Source organism: Choloepus didactylus, chromosome Y (genome assembly GCF_015220235.1).
Source record: "Choloepus didactylus isolate mChoDid1 chromosome Y, mChoDid1.pri, whole genome shotgun sequence".
Classification (NCBI taxonomy): domain Eukaryota; kingdom Metazoa; phylum Chordata; class Mammalia; order Pilosa; family Megalonychidae; genus Choloepus; species Choloepus didactylus.
The window spans coordinates 39,179,456-39,200,495 of record NC_051335.1 but is presented as its reverse complement, the minus strand read 5'-3'; the positions used below and the strand labels follow the sequence as shown (position 1 = coordinate 39,200,495).

General features: G+C 39.7%; 1 protein-coding gene across 1 annotated transcript in view; it reads left to right on the top strand.

The window, feature by feature from the left end:
- Positions 1–5,127: 5,127 nt before the first annotated feature.
- Positions 5,128–21,040, top strand: part of CSTF2 (cleavage stimulation factor subunit 2) — an 83,371-nt gene continuing 67,458 nt past the window's right edge. The window contains exons 1-7 of the mRNA XM_037822752.1: positions 5,128–5,185; positions 9,604–9,682; positions 10,031–10,200; positions 10,898–11,034; positions 11,519–11,638; positions 11,751–11,888; positions 14,239–14,362. Coding sequence (XP_037678680.1) covers positions 5,128–5,185; positions 9,604–9,682; positions 10,031–10,200; positions 10,898–11,034; positions 11,519–11,638; positions 11,751–11,888; positions 14,239–14,362 — 826 coding nt within the window. The remainder of the gene's footprint in view (positions 5,186–9,603; positions 9,683–10,030; positions 10,201–10,897; positions 11,035–11,518; positions 11,639–11,750; positions 11,889–14,238; positions 14,363–21,040) is intronic.

Below are 21,040 nucleotides of genomic sequence, written 5' to 3'. Positions count from 1 at the left end.
AAAGACATTAGGTAAAAACTAAGGAAATCTGAATAAAGCACGGACTTTAGATAATAATAGTGTATTGATATTGGTTCATTAATTGTAACAAATGTACCATACTAAGGTAAGATGTTAATAAAAGAGCTAACTCTGTGCTGGGCAGGGACATTATTTTTGCAACTTTTCTCTAAATCTAAAATTATTCAAAAATTTAAAAATTTTATTTAAAAAAGATCATTAAGTCTGGGATAAGATAATCTGGAGTCAAATCCCAGCTGTATTCCTTATTAACAATTTAACATTGTTTAAGTCACTATCTGAGCTTTGGTATCCTGTTTTAAAAATAGATAGCATACTTAAGCTATCTGATGGGTTTTGTGAGAATCAAGTGAGATCTACATTAAAAAGTCTTATAAATCTATAAAACCCTTCACAAATGTTTAACTGTTTTTATCATTATCATCATCTTTTCCCAAACCTCCATACTATTGGACTCTGAGCACTGTCCAGTGATACCCACTCTCATTTCGCTAAACCCAGGGTGCCAAGCACTAAGGCAACAATCTCTCAGATTTCTGGTTCTGAAACAGAGCATGCCCCCAAAAGAAACATAACTTTTAGACCAGCTTAATGGATTCTAAGAAAAAGACTCAAAGACTTTTTCCTCCTACTCAGTTTTCCCCAATGCTTGGCTTGGAAGCAGTCCTCATCTGACAAGAGGTCCCCATGCCATTGCCACCAGGAGGGCAAATCTTCCTCCACCTCAGTTGACCACATAACCACCTGGCCTTCTACCAAGCAACATATCTCATAATGCAGCCTTTGAGCATGTGACTAATCCTGAGCCTTCTCTGAAGGAACAGGATTCTGGGAAACAAACACAGGAATCATACACAGCATACATTGAGAACAAAAGTAGTCAGATGAGAAATAAAAAAATGAAAACCCTAAAAAACAAAAGACCAGAATTACCAGCTTTGAAGGACTGGACAACTCTTTGCTGAGTAACTCAGGACTGATCCCTCGAAGATTCTCAGAAAGCAAGGATATTGCTGCAGAACCAGTCTGATAATGCAGCAGTGCAAAACTTAAGAATGACGTTTCTTTCTGGAAAGTAAGCAAGCCAACGAGTGCCTTCATGCAGATACTAACTAGAATCTGTGTTGGCTTACAGGTGCTCTCTGGGGGCCCCAAGACTCCTTAGCTCTTGCAGGTGCTGGTTGTTGAGGACGTCTCTTAGCACACATAATGTTATAGTACCATCTGGCATATTTTTCATGCAATGATGTCTATCTAGGAATTGCTGTCTCTCCAGATATTCCCTGAAGGATGAATGAGAAATTTTATTCCATGACTCTTTGAGGAGCTTTAAACGTGGGTCAAACATAAAGTAACAGTCTTGGATGTTTCACCTCCTCTACCCAACTGAGTCTCTGCATTATCAAAATCTTGAATATCTTTGCTTGCTTCACTCATACTGTTAGGACCCAGGGCCAGTGGCCCAACCCCTCAGCTGCACACAGTTGCCTACAGGACCAGGAAAGACATTAAAGGTCAACAGGCCCCTCGGCGGGGCGGGGGGGGGGCATTAAAATTTACTAACCAAATCTCACAACATCCTGTTGTAACCAAATCTCATGAGACCTTGTTGTAACCAAATCTTGCAAGAAACTCCATTGTCACAAACCTTTATAAGCTCCTTTGTGGAATGCTGACATTACTTTCCCAACCAGTTGCCATCAGGAAGAACTGTCTCCTGTTTTGTTTACGTCCCTAATAAAATTGCCAGGCATGTTCTTTGGTCTTGGGGCTAATCTGGGTTGGAACACATACTTTATCCAAAATTTCTTAGTGTCATCAAGAGTGGATGAGAACTCAGGACTTTTCCACAAAAGTTTCTTCCAATGCCACGCAAATTTTTGACTATGGTCTCCCAAATCCTTTGACTCTCCACTAAGTACCCTTTCTCTTCTGCTCAAAGCCCCAAATAACATAAATCATTTATATTTAGTCCCATTCATGCAGAAATGCATCTTTCTTAGTCTCCCCATACCTCTTCATACTGCAGTTTGTATCACTGTGTTAACTGAGGCTCAGTCAGAATACCTACAACCACACCCAATGTCCCAACTTCAGTTTTCATTCTTCTATAACCTGGAGGCAAAAGAAATAATGTCACTAAGGGAGCATCTCAGTGAAAGGAAAAGACTCTCGTGGACAGGCATTGAGGTCACCAGCACATGGCCTATAAGTGAAACCCAAAGATAAAAAAGAAAAAGCCTAAGATACATCCCTTGCACACACTCCCTCTTTTACAACCAATAGAGTGGGGTCAGTTGCTGAAGTGAAAGAACCAATAGTTCACTCTTCACGGATGGCTGATGACAGCAGAACAAACCCTGCTCAAGTGCCTTGACCTTTTCTTGGATGGCTCTTTATTGTGAGCCACCAACCCACCATCACTGGGTCGTATGCTGTAATCTTTTTCCCAAAAATGGTAATACGTTGAACCATCCACACTGTTATACTGGGAGGCAGTAGATGTAACAGTTAAGCATTCAGTCTCTGGAGCCAGAGCAACTTGAATTCAAATCATGTCTTAGCTACTTATTGTGGGACCTAGGGCAAGTTACTTAAACTTCTATAATAATAAATATGTTTATCAATAAAATGGCTGTGGAAGACAGAATTCCAAGATGGTCCCCCAGATTTCCTTGCCTCCCTGGTGTAAATGCTCTGCATAATTACCAGGACTGTGAATATGATGGATTTTACTCTGCTGGTTAGGTTATGTTACATAGCACAGTTGACCTCAGTGCAGGGAGATTATCAGGGTGAGCCTGATCCAATCACAAGCTCTTTCAAAGCAGAGTTTTCTCTGACAAGTCATAGACTTAGTCAGAGTCACTACTGGCTCTAACATGCAGGAGCTCACATGCAAAGACCAAAAAGAGGCTTGAGGAGCTAAGCCAGCAAGGAAACAAAAACCTCAGTCCTATTCAAATACTTGAATTCTGCCAGAATTCTGCCAGAATTCAAATACTTGACTTCTGCCAACAACAAAAAAGAGCTTGGAAGCTAATTCTTCCCAAGAGTCCAGATAAGAGCCTGACATCTTGACTTCAACCTTCTAACACTCTAAACAGAGAACCCAGCAGAGTCTACCTGGACTTCTAACCTACAAAACTATCAGCTAACAAACAAGTGTTTTAAGCAGCTAAATTTGTGGTACTTGGTTACACAACAACAGAAAACTAATACAATGGAGACATAGAAAATGTTCAATAAATGTTAATTTTCATTACTACTGACTCATTGGGATCAGCTTCACAGCTGTGAGAAAACTAAAGTATAAGTTTTCTATGCAAGGCTGGCAATGAAACAGGCTTCAGATCCAGTCAATGCATTTAATCTCATAATGCTGATACTATCAAGAGTACTAAAATTGCACTGTTTCTGAAGGGGAGAAATGTTATTAGCATTTAGTGGGGGAGGGATTCATTGTGTAGAACCCTCCTGGAAACTGCAATATATTTATCATCTCTGGCTGTACCTCCCCACTAATTACAACCACCAAAACCACTCCCATATATTTCCACTCTCCCCAACAAGGGATGATTCTGGGTTGAGACTATTGCAGAAAATCTTATAACAAAGCACAACTGTCTTAAATGTTGCCGTAAAGGTGCCTCAATATACGATGTTGCCCAAATTGTCTGACACCAAGAATCACCAGGGGCACTTGTTTTACAATAAGGTTCCTACCCTGGAATCTCATTACACAATCCTGGGGTAGAGCCCTAGGAATCTCTACTCTTACTTAAGAACCCCAGGTAAATCCTTTGCTCATGGAAGTTTGGGAAACACTAGATTGGAAATATACTCAGCCATATATGCGTTTATCAAAAGTTCACCACACTAGGACAATGACTCACACTAAAGCTCTTTGAAACTGCCTTTTACAGAGCTGTTAACCTGGTTTTGGACTGTTCTATTACAAAGGTGTTCTCTTGGTCACACAGTAATTGAAAATGGGACTCCAGAGTCACGGAAGTCGAAGAATGCTTCCAAAACTTTCTATATTTATCAGAATCACTACATGAAACGACGTGCTAAACGGTGTAAAGGAGCACTTACTTATTTTTTCCCAACTATTTCTCTTCCTTCAAGCAAGGACCTACACACATACATGCACACTTCTAATATAACTGGTAAAAGTATGTGTTTGAAGTTCTGTAGATATTTTACCATCCCTGTCTTTCTTTTTTGGACAGAAAGTCCCTCAAAGAGATCTTGACTCCTTCCTTTTTTTCTTTCCTAACCCCCGTTTTCTTTAGTTATCCTCCTGTGTATTTCCTCCCACCACGGCAGGTTTTGTCTTCCTGCGGTGTGGCAAAGACTTGTCCTGCCTGCCATATTCCAGGAGCTTTCAGGTACCACAGTTCAGTCAGCGGTGTTTTCTGTTCGCTTTCCAAAACTCTGCCTGCCAATGTTCTTCGTCCGCCCCGCATCCCTCATCCCCCATCAAGCACGTGGAGCCCAGGGGCTACGACAGCGTATAATGTTCTTCCCTCTTCACCTCCCCATCTGCTGAGCTATCGTGGTGCCATAACACTGAATGCCCCTCATTCTCTCATTTTCTTGCTTGGCTGAACCTCCTCTTATCTCACGGCAAACACAAGCAGCTTCAGCAAAATCATAGTACGCAAGCCACTGGGAAATGAGCAAGCATCTCCCTTCCTCGATAGGGTGAACTAAAATGAAAGTGCCCAGGTATTGGCAAATGTCTTCCCTGATAACATGGTAAAGCCGCAGCCGCCATCATTTTTGCGGGCGACGATTACTTGCGTCAGCCTAAGAAAAAATTAATAATTACATGAACTTCTACAGACTAAAAGGCTTCAAATTAACCTGGATCCAGCTCAGGACCGAGTTATTACCAAGCAGCAGCCCCCGCGGAAAAAGTTTTCCTGTTGTGGGCGTATCGCGCGCCTGCGGCTGAAGGAAGGACGTAAAGAAAAGAGCCCAATATGTGTCAGACGCAGGCGCTTCCGGCTTCTGAGCCGTACGGAAGCGTAGTCATAGCTGGGCTCACGCACCGAACGGAAGTGTGCTACTGCGCACCGGAAGCCCGGGACGAGAGCGATGGCGGGTTTGACTATAAGAGATCCTGCGGTGGACCGTTCGTTATGTTCTGTGTTCGGTGAGCGAATTCGTTGGAGCCAAGCATCGGGGAGGTGCAGAAAGAGGCAGGGGAGGGTGAGGAACACTCCCGCACCTCTCCCACCTCATGAATCTCCGCAGCAGCCTGTGATGGGTCGGGCGTTGAGCTCTGCCTGTCCCTGTTGGGCGGCCAACCTGGTGGACTCATGGGCAGAGATGCTCCTCTTTCCACGGGGTCATACAACCTTTCCGCGATATTGTTAGATGACCGTTCAGCCACTATGCTTTTCTCTTTTCACGAGCTTCAGTTATTTAACTAGAAGCAAGGGTGCATGGCGACAGTCTTTCACTGTCCAGTAGTACTTCTCACCCGCTATCCCAGAATGCAGATTACATGCTGAGTGGGTAGATCCCCGTGTCCACTTCCCTCCTTCTCATAAGGACTTTGATCCTCTGCCTTTTGTGTGTGTGTGTGTGTGTGTGTGTGTGTGTGTGTGTGTGTGTGGTTTGACTTTTTATTTCTTTTTTTTTTCATTTTTATTGAGATTGTTCAGATACCATACAGTTATCCAGAGATCCAAAGTGTACAATCACTTGCCCCTGGGTACCCTCATACAGCTGTACATCCATCACACTTAATTTTTGTTCAATTTTTAGAAACTTCTCATTACTCCAGACAAGAAATAAAGTGAAAGATGAAAAAAAAAAAGAAAAGGAAACTTTAATCCGCCCCTATCCCTAACCAACCCCCCTCAATTGTTGACTCGTAGTATTGATATAGTACATTTGTTACTGTTTATGAAAAAAATGTTGAAATACTACTAACTGTAGTATATAGTTTGTAATAGGTATATAGTTCTTCCCTATATGCCCCTCTGTTATTAACTTCTAATTGTATTGTCATACATTTGTTCTGGTTCATGGAAGCGATTTCTAGTATTTATACAGTTGATCATGGACATTGCCAACCATAGGATTCAGTTTTATACATTCCCATCTTTTGACCTCCAGCTTTCCTTCTGGTAACATATATGACTCTGAGCTTCCCCTTTCCACCTCATTCACACACCATTTGGCGCTGTTAGTTATTCTCACATCTTGCTACCAACACCCCTGTTCATTTCCAAACATTTAAGTTCATCCTAATTGAACGTTCTGCTCATACTAAGCAACCACTCCCCATTCTTAAGCCTCATCCTGTATCTTGGTACTTTATATTTCATGTCTGAGTTTACATATTATAATTAGTTCCTATCAGTGAGACCCTGCAATAATTGTCCTAATGTGTCTGGCTTATTTCACTCAGTATATTGCCCTCGAGGTTTTGTCATCAACCCATTTTTTTTTAATATGGTTTTGTTCACTCACCATACATTCCATCCCAAGTAAACAATCGATGGTTTTCTGCATGGTCATACATTTATGTGTTCACCACCTTCACCATTATCTATATAAGAGCATCTACATTTCTTCCACAAGGCAGGGGGGAGAGTCAAAGAAGGTAGAGAGGCAAAAGAAAGAGGAAACAAAAAAAAGGCAGCTAAGAAGCAGCAAAAGGAAAAATAACCTTAAATCAAAGTAGAGTAACGAATCAGACAATACCACCAATATCAAGTGTCTAACATGCCTCCCCTATCCCCCCCCCTTGGTATATCACCTTTGTTACATTAAAGGAAGCATAATACAATGATTCTATTAGTTACAGTCTCTAGTATATGCTGATTGCATCCCTCCCCCAGTGCCTCCCCATTTTTAACACCTTGCAAGGTAGACATTTGCTTGTTCTCCCTCGTGAAAGAACATATTTGTGCATTTTATCACAATTGTTGAATACTCTAGATTTCACCAAGTTACCCAGTCCCAGTCTTTATCTTTCCTCCTTTCTTGTGGTGTCTCACATGCTCCCCACCTTCCTCTCTCAACCATATTCATAGTTACCTTTGTTCAGTGTACTTACATTGTTGTGCTACCATCTCCCAAAATTGTGTTCCAAACCACGCACTCCTGTCTTCTATCACCATGTAGTGCTCCCTTTAGTATTTCCTGTAGGGCAGGTGTCTTGTTCACAAAGTCTCTCATTGTCTGTCAGAAAATATTTTGAGCTCTCCCTCGTATTCGAAGGACAGCTTTGCTGGATACAGGATTCTTGGTTGGCGGTTTTTCTCTTTCAGTATTTTAAATATATCACACCACTTCCTTCTTGCCTCCATGGTTTCTGCTGAGAGATCCGCACATAGTCTTATGAAGCTTCCTTTGTATGTAATGGATCACTTTTCTCTTGCTGCTTTCAGGATTCTCTCTTTGTCTTTGACATTTGATAATCTGATTATTAAGTGTCTTGGTGTAGGTCTGTTCATATCTCTTCTGTTTGGAGTACGCTGCACTTCTTGGATCTGTAATTTTATGTCTTTCATAAGAGATGGGAAATATTCATTAATTATTTCCTCTATTATTGCTTCTGCCCCCTTTCCCTTCTCTTCTCCTTCTGGGACACCAATGATACGTACATTATTGTACTTTGTTTCATCCTTGAGTTTCCGGAGACGTTGGTCATATTTTTTCATTCTTTTCTCCATCTGCTCCTTTGCATGTAGGCTTTCAGGTGTTTTGTTCTCCAGTTCCTGAGTGTCTTCTTCTGCCTCTTGAGATCTGCTGTTGTATGTTTCCATTGTGTCTTTCATCTCTTGTGTTGTGCCTTTCATTTCCATAGATTCTACTAGTTGTTTTTTTGAACTTTTGATTTCTGCCGTATACATGCCCAGTGCTTCCTTAACAGCTTCTATCTCTTTTGCAATATCTTCTCTAAACTTTTTGATTTGATTTAGCATTAGTTGTTTAAATTCCTGTATCTCAGTTGAAGGGTACATTTGTTCCTTTGACTGGGCCATAACTTTGTTTTTCTTAGTGTAGGTTGTAATTTTCTGTTGTCTAGGCATGGTTTCCTTGGTTATCCAAATCGGGTTTTCCCAGACCAGAACAGGCTCAGATTCCAGAGGGAAGAAATATTCAGTATCTGGTTTCCCTGCGGGTATGTCTTAGAAAATTGCTCCACCCTTTGATGCCTTGGGTCAGTGTGCTTTTCTGCCCAGCAGGTGATGCCTGTTAGCCTATAATTCTTGACTGGTGTGGAGGTATGGCCGTGTTCCCCCAGGCTCTGGGGTCTGGTTCTGAATGGAAAGGGCCCCACCCCTTTCTTTCTAGAGAAGACAGAGCTCCCAGGTGGAGGTCATTAGCATTTCAATGGTCTCTCTCTCTGCTTGTGCTGTCTCCACCCTTCTCCGCTTCACAGCCCTGGAAACTGAAAATGACTGGGGCTTTCTCCACTGAGCCAAAAAAGAAACAGATAGTCCCCTTCAGACCCAGTCCAAGGTGACCCTCCAGCTCTCCAAGGTCAGTCGTCACCCAAAGCGTCTGTCTGTTTTTTGGGGATGCGTACCTGTAGTGAGCAGTTCACACTTGCTACTTAAAACCCCAGTTGGAGCTCAGCTGAGGTATATTCGCTTGCTGGGAGAGAGCTTCTCTCTGGCACCACGAGGCTTTGCAGCTCGGGCTATGGGGGAGGGGGTCCCACAACTTGGTTCCGCAGGTTTTACTTACAGATTTTATGCTGTGTTCTTGGGCATTCCTCCCAATTCAGGTTGGTGTATGATGAGTGGATGGTCTCATTTGTCCCCCTGCAGTTATTCTGGATTATTTACTAGTTGTTTCTGGTTTTTTGTAGTTGTTCCAGGGGGACTACTTAGCTTTCACCCTTCTCTATGCCACCATCTTGCCCTCGACTTCGATCCTCTGGCTTTTTACGATAACATTGTAGTTCATCAATGGTGGTAGCGGCCACCTGGCATCTTGCGTACTGTAAATAATGAACGAGTAAGATCCCATCAAAGTAATTTTGAAAAGGATTGAATCTATTCTGAGAATTTTTTTGACCAAAATAAGTCGTTTTTCAAAGTATGTGTGGTGATTTTGAAGCACTTTTTGAAAGACTTGACAGACTTAGAATAATGTTTAAACATTCTTGGTCATTCTCCGGTTAAGTGTGTTTATGAATGTGGAAATATGTACAGTTGAGCCTGTTTTAAAAATTATAATATTGATATTTTTAGTAGTTATTGGTGGGAGATCAGATTTGCAGACATTCAGGTAAATACTTAGGGTAAGTATTTATTTTCACCAAAGTTAAGGAAATTCTAACACTTGGTAGATCAGTCAGAACTGACATATAGGAGTGCCTACACCTTTTGTATTTAGCTTTCTCACCAGTTTATTTCCCTTGAATTGAAAGTCAGGAGTACATAGTACTGAGATTTGGGGAACACTATCCCTTGTAATGAAAATCAGGAGTACATAGAACTGGGATTTGGAGAATACTGTATCCAATGAAATAGGTACTCTGTACTGTTTATTTTCTCACTAACTGTCAAGATTACAAACAGAATTTTAATCTTTCTTTCTTAGTGGGGAACATTCCTTATGAAGCCACTGAAGAGCAATTAAAAGACATCTTTTCTGAGGTTGGACCTGTTGTTAGCTTCAGGTGAGGTCCCCTTCTTTTACTTTTTGGTGGGGAGGTTCTTTTTAAAAATTGTCACAAATTTGGCCCTTAAGAATAATGGCGAGTTGTTTTACTGGTGACTTTTCATGTATATTTTTTAAAAACAGCTTTATTGAGATATAATTCACATACCATACAATTCACATGCATTCTTCCCTAAAAGTTATTTATTTATTTATTTTAAAAGAAGATTAAAATAGACTTCAGTAAGATAAAGTCAGAATTATGAGATTTTATCCTACAATGAGCCAAATTAGAGCATGAAAATGTTAGCAGGAACCCTCTGTGTGTATATAACATTTGTGCCTGATACTTGATTCTGCTCTCCAGGTTGGTGTATGATAGGGAAACAGGAAAACCAAAGAGTTATGGCTTCTGTGAATACCAAGACCAGGAGACGGCCCTTAGTGCCATGCGGAACCTGAATGGGCGTGAGTTCAGTGGGAGAGCACTTCGAGTGGACAATGCTGCCAGTGAGAAGAACAAAGAAGAGCTGAAGAGTGAGTATAAACCCAAGTTGTATGCAGTGTGAGTTAATAAGATGTTACAATGAAGGCTTTCTGCTTGTGGTATGTTCTAGAAAATGCTGAAATGGTTAGCCATGCAGTTTCTTTACTTGATCAGTCTGAGGTGCCTAAGTTAAGAATGTGTGTATCTTTGAGAAACAAGATAAAGTTGACTTTGGAAGTCCTTCAGTTGCCAAGAAGTTGATTTGCAGTTGAAGATGAATTTATTCAGGCACACCAAGCAATCAGTAGTGCTAATCATGTTAGTGTTTGCTACTCCTGTGACTGTGTTGCCAGATCTATAATTGATCGGGTACTAAGGCATTCTTATGGCTTTTTTCATGAAGTGCTAAATCCAGGAATTCCATTTTGAAAGTAGCATCTTTTTTTCTGTTTAAACCTTTTGCTTCTGAAATGTTTTGTCAAAAGAAGTTGTATATGCTTAGTTTCCTAACCTAGATTAACATTGTTCATCTTTGTGATCCTGTTCCCAGCTTTCCTCTGAGAGCAGAAAATGCAGTGTGTCACTTTCTCCACAGAAACAGGAGACTTGCAAATCATTTATTTCTCAGCTCCAGAGAATGTTTAAGTTATCAAATGGTCCTTGAAGCAGCCCTGGAAAGTGTGTATTTAAAATGATTTACCTCTTTATTTTGTTTCCTCACCTTTCTTGTACTTTCTTCCTGATCAGGCCTTGGCACTGGTGCTCCTGTCATTGAGTCACCTTATGGAGAGACCATCAGTCCTGAGGATGCCCCTGAGTCCATTAGCAAAGCAGTTGCCAGTCTTCCACCAGAACAGATGTTTGAGCTGATAAAACAAATGAAGGTGGGAGGAGGCATTAAGTTATCAATAAATCAAATCCCATCAAATTTTTAAGGAGTAATTAATAAACTTAGTGGAAATGATTCCCTCATCTTAAAAGAAGATGTGCCTATAGACCCCCATGTTCTGTACTTTCAATATTGCATATTTGCATAGAGTATTTTGCACTTTGTGCAAAGACTTTCCATTTTTTGTACACAAAAAACACACCTACATAAACAACCTGGCCAGGTTTTTCTGGCCTATAGAAATCAGATGTAGATATTAAAATGTGTTTTTCCACCTAAATAACTAAATTATGGTATTTGAAATGCCTCTTCCTTCTCTTGCCTACCATGACCAAGATTTTGTATGCTTTGCAAGAACTGATGATAACTTAAAGAGCCTTTTGAATGTTACATTTATCTAATGATAATGGCTCTAAATCATTATCGATCTCTAAGTAGTAACTATTGAACCTAATGCTGAAACCCTCATATCTTCACAGCTTTGTGTCCAGAACAGTCCCCAGGAAGCACGAAACATGTTGCTTCAGAATCCTCAACTGGCTTATGCCTTGCTGCAGGCACAGGTGGTGATGAGAATTGTGGATCCAGAGATTGCTCTGGTGAGTGCTTCTGCTTTTTATGGAAATGATAGGATAAACCTTGGGTGGGGTAGGGACTTCCTGATTGCCTTTTAAATGGACAACTCACAGGCTTGTCTTTTGTACTTTTCAGAAAATTCTTCATCGCCAGACAAATATCCCAACGCTGATTGCAGGCAACCCTCAGCCAGTCCATGCCGCTGGGCCTGGCCCAGGGTCCAATGTGTCAGTGAACCAGCAAAATCCTCAGGCCCCTCAAGCCCAGTCTTTGGTAGGACTCTATCCCTTAATGCTCCTTTTATGTCTTAGAATGTCATTCTCTTTTTAGGAGGATATGTTGGAAGAAGAATGGTCAGGAACCAGAGATGATAATTTCAATTTCTAAGCATAAAAGCAGTTTTATGGTTCAGAATACATGATATCTGAATGAGTATAGATTCAGTTCCAAGTTTGTAAAGCAAGGAAAGAGACCCTTCCTATATGCCCTTTTTTAAAGCTAACTTCACGTGTGTATGTGTGCATGCATGTGTATGCACATATGTTTGCTCTTCACTGTGATTGACACTTTGTTTTTCCATATACGTTATCTCATTTAATCCTCACAGAAATTTTATGGGGTTGGTACTTATATCCATTCTTACTGATGATTAAAGTAAGGTTCACTTTCTAGGAATGACACAGAACTCTGAAGTCATAAAAGAAAAGATTGATGTATTTAAAAATTGAAAAATTTCTGAATGAAAAAAGAGATGCATTCTAAATATAAATGACAAATTGGGAAAAAATATTTGCCACACATGATGGAAACAGGCTAATTATCTTAAGAAAGAACCTTTATAAGTTTTAAGCTATGTCATTGCCACATAGTTTATTAATAGTGAAAAATTAGAAACTTCTTAAGTGCACAGCAACAGAAGAATGGCTAAACCTTGGTATATTTATCTAATGGAATACCCTATAACAGTTCAAGTGAATGAATTACATGTGTCAGCAGAAATGACTCTGTTAAAGATGAGCTAGGCTACATGGTATCAACACAGAACCCATAAGCATGAATACCACACAGAAGTGAAAATAAGTGAATATGGAAGCATTCCCAAAATGTGAGATATATACATCAGCATAAATCCCCAAAACATTGAGTTACAAAAGAATATGTTCAGAATACAATGATTTATATACACTTCTAAAACATCTGTAAGTATTTTTGGTGGTTGTCTAGGGAGGAAGAGGGAGTACAGGATGCATTTGGGGAAGAGCATAAAGGAGATTTCAGCTGTATATATAATTTAGTTCCTAAGCTGTATGGTTATTTTATTTTCTGTGTCTCGTATATCTGGAATTTTTTATAATATACAAAAAAGGCCTATAAATTAGTAAGAAAATTGTGAAGATCCCAGTAGAAAAGTGGACAAAAGACATAAACTGAACACAAAAGTGGAAATGCAAGTATATATTAAATGTATGAAAAGGTATTTAACTTCAATATAAGACAAATGTAAACAACAATGAGCTACCATGTTTCACCTATCAGATTGACAGGTAAATAACTTAGGTTATATAAAGGTATAGGGCAGACATCAGCAAATCTTTTCTGTAAGTGGTCAGATAGCAAGTATCTTTGTCCTTGTGGACCATGCTGTCTGTCACCGCTACTCAACTCTGCAAATAGGGTGAAAGCAGCCATAGATGGTACACAAAATTTTATAGTCAGTCTGCGAGCCAGATTTGGCCCATGGGCCATACTTTGCCAATCCCTCCTCTAAGTAAATAAATACTTTTTAAAAGATAGAAAGGAAGTGAACTAAGGCCCAGAGAAGTTAACTGGTCCAAAACAACACAACCTGAAGGGACAAATCCAGCATTTGAACCTGATTTTGTCTGACCTGATACCCAGTTTTCTCTTAACTACCTCATTATACAGTTACCTCTTTTCTGTCTTAAATTTTGTTTGTTAACTATCTCTGAGTATGATTTTTTTATAACTAACCTTTTATTGTTTATGTATTGTGCTGTATCTATTCCAAGGGACTAATCAGTTATCTGAAAAATTGAAAAGATAACATTCCCTTTCCTTCAGGAAGTTTTGATGTAGCATTTAAAAAAATCACATTTCCCCAAACCCAGAATTATGTCTGAGGACAGGAATGAAAAAAGATTTGTTAAATGAAAACCTTTTTCATCTTAAAAATTTGGACAGCTGGCAGTTGTTTTTGTTTTTTGTTTTTTGTTTTTTTAAAAAAGAAAGTCCCAGTCTCTTCTTCTTGGATTCAAGGCACTTGTTATTTTTAAACTGTTAATGCCAGGCCCCAGTCATGAAGTCAACAATAGGTGCTGTACTGGCTTGCCACACCCATAAGACTTTGCGATCTCTACATTTAGGATATGTTCCATCGTAACCACATTATATGTAAGCAGACTCATCGCATGTATTGAAACTTGCTTCTGTTGAATTCAAAGGGTGTTCTAAATGTAATGCTGCGTAGAAAATGCTATCCAAAAAGGATGTCTCAGACTATTTGGGGAGTGTCAATTTGAAGAGGATTTGAAGGTAATGGAAGACTTAGGGTATTGAATCTCCATAGAAAGCATGTACATACTCTGGTTTTTCTCTTGGTCAGGGTGGAATGCATGTCAATTGTGCACCTCCTCTGATGCAAGCTTCTATTCAGGGTGGCGTTGCAGCACCAGGGCAATTACCAACTGCTGTAACAGGACCTGGCCCTAGTTCCTTAGCTCCTGGCGGTAAGTTTCATTTTGAGTCTTCACCATTTTGGTACTTCGCTATAGCACATGCCACAGTATGGCCAAATTTTTATGGGGTAATGTGATTTTAAAATAAAATTAATATACAGCTAGAAAGTATATATCCTAGATGGAAGAAATAGTTGGTTTCTTATATACAAATTCTATATATCTGATTAAGAGAGCAGTGAAAGGAACAGTAAAGTGGAAAAATACAGTAAAAGTTCCAAATTAATGAAGGGAGAAATAGAGTGAATGGAAACTTGGTCAAACTAGCAAAAATAGGGAAAAGGAAACAGCGATATAAAGCAAGTAATAAATGTAGAGATGATCAAAGGAATAAAATCAAGTATAGTTGTCATTTCACTACATGTGAATGGACTGAATTTTCCATTAAGAGCCAAAGACTATTAGGTTGGGTTAAAAAACACAGAATAAAACAGTCGTGCTAACATTTTTAATTTTATATTTAAACAGTCATAAAATTGCATCTCGATAGATTTAATCAGACTAAACCTAACAAAAGGGAAGAAAGATAATTTTTAAAACTACGCGCTCATTGAAACTATAGACAGAAGAGTATTGCTATTACACTTGTAACTTTCCATAGTTCAACAATCGAAACTAAACAAAAAGTTATGACTGAAGTGATTCCCCATATTAAACGCCTGTATGAACATTTTGAATAAACACAGTGTATATCAACATTTAAAACTTTTAATGCAACAAACTTGCTTCTTGTTAATTTATCTGATGTAGATTAGATTGACTGCAAGCCTACCCAAAGGGGAAAATTTGAATATAAATTTTTCTGTTTTGTAGAGAAACCAGCCTCACACAGCTTAGTTGACAAGGAATGGAAGAAGAGGTTTTTAGACATGTCAGCAAACTGAGGAAGCTAATTTATCCTGTAGAGTTACAGTTAAATTGTCTTTCAGTGGTAAATTCATTCTGTATTTTACACATCTTGGGGTTGTAGGTGCCTAACCAACCTTAAAATACCACACATTTGTAATGTGGTCTTACTGCACATAAAAAGTATGCAGCCCATGTAATATGAGACTCATTGTATGAATTGGATAATACCCAAACTGGTGTATACTTTGTTCAGTGAGACAAGTATACTGATTACACACTTGGATGTCACAGCAGTGTCAAAACCTATAAAATTTATAAATGTCTGATTCCAATTTCTGTACTTATTTTATCACAGGCTGTTAACATAAAATTTGTGGATCAGTACCATCTGTAGACCACACTTTTTGTAGCATTGTGCTAGTGGATAAAATGTAAGTAAGGAAATAGAGCAATTATAATACAGTATATATAGAGAGCCTTACATCTTTTGACTAGATAATAAACTTTTCCAAATGACCATGGAATAGTAAAAAAAAATTTGGTTATGTACCTAGCCATATGATAAAACTTAACAAATTCAAAGAAGTTGAGGTTTTACAGGCCACATTCTTTCATTATAAACCAATAAAATTAGGAATCATTATGAGTGAAATGATACCCCATATTAAACACCTGTATGAACATTTTGAATAAACACAGTGTATATCAACATTTAAAGCTTTTAAATGTGACTGGTGAAAACTTTACTTGGAAAATTAAGGATAAGCCTTGGATTAAAGAGGAAATAAAAAAATTACAGATATTCTAAAAGACAACAAAAAGAAGTATACTTCATAAAAAGAAGTATGGGAAATAGTATAAGCAATACTTAAAGGAAAATGAATATCCTTAAATGTCTGTATTATTAAAGAGTAAAGGAACTCTAAGTACTAGTTTAAGGAATTAGAAAACAAGAAACCAGAAGAAACCAAGAAGAGGGAATTAATAAAGATGAAAGTTGAAAGTGAATGCTAATGAAATTTAAATAATTAAATTTTCTAACATTGCTTGTTAGTTTGTAGCAAAGGCTGCAGGTCATAAGGATTAAGTCTCACCCTGATTTGGTTTGGCCACACCTAAATAGCATCTTCTAAGATCAAATGAATCCACACCTTGACTCCCCTTAATTTTCAAAGATGCTATTTATAAAAGGGTTCACATTATTTAATTAGGGTACATTATTTAATCCCCAAAAGTCTGTCAATATATATTAACATTAAAAATTTATATACGCTTTAACCCACCAATTCCACTTAGGAGAATACAGCCCATACAAATAAAAGTGCTGTTGTGTAATATTGTATAAATAAGAAATTGTGCCTGAAATTCCTTTTGCCACTCTTTTCCACAGATCCTAAATGTTTTGTATATTGTTTTGGTGAGTGGTCTGGGTGACTCATAGAAAGTTATTGCTAGAACAGAGCTTTGGAATCATTTAGACCAGTGCTTCTCAAACTTTAGTTTGCATCACAATCACCTGAAGGGCTGATTAAATCACAGATTGCTGGTCCCCATCCCCATGGATTCTAATTCTGTAGGTTTGGGGTGGGGCCCCAAATTTGCAGTTCTAACAAGTTCCCAGATGATGCTCATCTGCTCGTTAGGGATTCCCCCCTGAAAACCACTGATTTAGATCAGTTTTTCTCTTTACAGATGAGGAAGCCTAGAAATATATTGATTTTGTCAAGATACTTGCTCAAAATCACAATTACTTAGTAACAGAGGCAGGACTAGCACCCAGTTCTTCAAGTTCGTAATCCGTGATTCTTTGGTACTTGGCATGTTAAATAGAATAGGGAAATGTGAAGTATACTTGCTATTTTATGGAAGTATTAATGACCTACAAACAGTTCTCCCGTTTCTCCCCATTCACGGCCTATATTGCTCCTTTGAGGAAAAGGGAATTATTGCTATGTGGAGAAGACCAGAAAAGGACTTGTACATGATTATCCTTTGTATACCAGTCATCATACCCTGATTGGTTAGGGTAGATCAGTGGTCCTCACCCTTAGTAGACCCAGTGTCTCTTTTCATAACAGATATTTCATAATGATTCTTTACGATCTTAAAATGAAATCTTGGATGATATAACCTACTAAACATTTCAAAAAAATTAGTATAAAATAATTTATAATAAAATAAATATTTTTTAATATGCAAGTGTTTGTGCACAACTACACTAGAAAACAAAATGTAGTAGTCAGATGTTTGCACCTATGCGTAGCATCACCATGCATGCAGAAGCTAAAAATGTAGACAGATACAAGTATGTTTTGGCAATTCCAATACCGCAAGTGCTGTTAACATTGGGGATGTGATTTCCTAAAATGGTGAAAACTCTTGGTAAAGTTATTAACAAAACAAATTACAATACCCTTAATTTACTTAGTAATTGTATTTCTGGAAAATTTAGTACCTATATTAAAACAATGCAAAGAAATCTTTGTGTTTACAAATCAAACAAGACTTAGGTTCTAAATTCAGATAACTGTAAACAGGTTTTCATTTATGTGAATGTTCAGTGAGACATTTAAACATTGTGGAAGGATCTCAGATGGCGGCATAGAGATGAGTGAAAGCTAAGTAGTCCCCCTGAAACAATTAAAAAAAAATACCAGAAACAACTAGTAAATAATCCAGAATAACTGCAGGGGGACAAACGTGACTGTCCACTCCTCATACACTAACCTGAATTGGGAGGATTGCCCGAGATCACAGCATAAAATCTGTAAGTAAGAACTGCGGATCCAAATTGGGAGACCCCTCCCCCACAGCCCAAGCTACAAAGCCTCGTGGTACCAGAGAGAAGCTTTCTCCCAGCAAGGGAATATAGCTCAGCTGAGCTCCAACTGGGGGTTTTAATTAGCAAGTGTGAATTGCTCACTACAAGGTATGAATCCCCAACAAGTAGACAGAGGCTTTGGGTGATGACTGACCTTGGAGAGCCGGAGGGTCACCTCGGACTAGCTCTGTTCCTTTTTCGACTCAGTGGAGAAAACCTCAGACATTTTCAGTTCCCAGTTCTGTGACCCAGATGGGTGTGGCACAGGCAGAGAGAAACCATTGAAATGCTAATGACCTCCCCCTAAGGCATCTATCTTCTCTAAGAGGAAAGGGGTGGGGCCCAGCTCTACTACCTGCCTTTCATTCAGAATTTACACCAGTCAAGAATTATAGGCTAATCTTTGCATCAGGCAGAGAGCACCCCTGCGCGGCCCGGCAGCCCAGAGCTTCCCTTGAGGGGCGACGTGCACTAGTGACGTATCACAGCCTTCCCTCAGAAGAGGTCCTGGAAGATCACCGCTGAGAAGCGGGGCCCGCTTAGAAAACCCAGGGATGCTACGTCAATGCCGGTGGTTTGTGGGTCAGTGTAAGAGAGGCTCTAGGGCAGAACTGAAATGAAGGCTTAGACTCTTGCAGTGGCCTTGAATCTCTGGGAATACCTGGGAGGTTTGAATATTAAAGCAGCCCTGCCTCCCTGACCACCCAGACACATGCACCACATTCAGGGCGGACAGCTCCAACAACAAACCCAAACTGAGTTCACCAACTGAACCCCACAAAAATCATTTCCCCACACCCCACAGAGACAGAGTTGGGGAGAACTGACTTGTGGAGTATAGGTGACTCACAGACTCCATCTGCTGGTTTGTTGGAGAAAGTGTACAGCACCAACTTGTATTTCTGAAAAATTAGATTGGTATTTTTTTTTACAACTTGAAAGAACCCTATTAAGCAAAGCAAATGCCAAGAGGCAAAAAACAACAGAAAATCTTAATGCATATGATAAAACCAGACGATATGAAGAACTGATCCCAAAGACCCAAATCAAAATATCAGAAGAGACACAGTACTTGGCACAATTAATCAAACAATCACAATCAAGGAATGAAAACATGTCACAGGATACAAAAGACATGAAGAAGACCATGGAACAGGATAAAAGGAACAGAAAGAAGACCCTAGAAGAGCATAAAGAAGAAATTGCAAGATTAAATAAAAAAATAGAAGATCTTATGGAAATAAAAGAAATTGTTGGCCAAATTACAAAGAATCTGGATACTCATAATACAAGATTAGAGGAAGCTGAACAATGACTCAGTGTCCTAGAGGTCCACAGAGCAGAAAATGAAAGAACAAAAGAAACAATGGAGAAAAAAATCTAAAAGTATCTCAGGGATACGATAGATAAAATAAAACGTCCAAATTTAAGACTCTTTGGTGTCCCAGAAGGGGAAGAGAAGGGTAAAGGTCTATGAGCCGGTTTGAATGTATTATGTCCCCCAGAAAAAGCCATATTCTTTGATGCAATCTTGTGGGGCAGAGAGAATAGTGGAGATTAAGTTGGAACGTTTGAATTAGGTTGTTTGCATGGAGATGCACCCCACCCAACTGTGGATGATAACTGATGGGATGTTTCCATGGAGGCGTGGCCCCACCCATTCAGGGTGGGCCTTGATCAGTGGAGCCATATGAACGTGCTGGCTCAGGGAGATGGAACTGAGTGCAGCTGGGAGTGATGTTTTGAAGAGAAGCAAGCTTGCTGGAAAGGAGCGTCCTGGGAGAAAGCCGTTTTGAGGCCAGAGCTTTGGAGCAGACGCCAGCTGCCTTCCTAACTGGCAGAGGTTTTCCGGACGCCATTGGCCATCCTCCGGTGAAGGTACCCAATTGCTGAGGTGTTACCTTGGACGTTTTGTGGCCTTAAGACTGTAACTGTGTAGTGAAATAAACCCCCATTTTATAAAAGCCTATCCATCTCTGGTGTTTTGCATTCTGCAGCATTAGCAAACTAGAACAGTCTAGAAAAAGTATTCAAAGAAATTGTTGGGGAAAAGTTCCCCAACCTTCTGCACAATATAAATACACAAAGCATAAATGCCCAGCGAACTCCAAATAGAATAAATCCAAATAAACCCACTCCGAGACATATTCTGATCAAACTGTCAATACCGAAGAGAAGGAGCAAGTTCTGAAAGCAGCAAGAGAAAAGCAATTCACCACATACAAAGGAAACAACATAAGACTAAGTTGTGGGAGTTGGGTTTCAGTCTGGAAAGGGTCGGCCGCTTCACACTGGAGTCCCTGGACATGGCGCCCTCTCTGCGTCCCCACCCTGCGAACCCCTGAGTTCTCCAAAGTCAGGATCCTGCGGGTGCAAGCTGCGTCCTTAGCGCCCTGAGTTGAACAGAAGTGCCGGCATCCTAACCCACATTAAACAGGGTATATCCTTTCATACATGGTTGATGAAGTTATTAACAACATAAACAGGCATCATCAAAACTGATTTTTCTGGAGCAAGAAAAAGAGGCATTGAGCTGTGCAATGTGGTGACAGCATCCTCAATAATGGCCAGTATTCCCTGGATTTTCCATCTCTTTCAGTTCAGTCCCATGAAGATGATGTGAGACAGAGAAATGAACAAATAAATAATCATACAGTGACAAAATACAGATGAAGATGAAGTAGTGTTTTCTTCAAGAGAACTTGGCAAGAGGAGGGAAAGGCCAACGTGGATTGCCTAAGATGGTGGCTAGGTGAGACAGGGCAAAAAAAACATCTCCATGAAAAACACTAGATAAAAACCAGAAAGTGACCCAGAATACCGGTTACAGTGATGCACCAGCTGGACGAGTTCTGCTAGTATCACAGGGGCCATATACTTGGTGAAACCGGGAGTCTGCATTCTGAAATGAGTGAGTAAGCTGGCAGGATGACCTGCAGCTGTGTGGCGTTGTGGGGAAGCCAGGGCTTGACGTTTGGAGACAGACTGGCTCTTTAAAA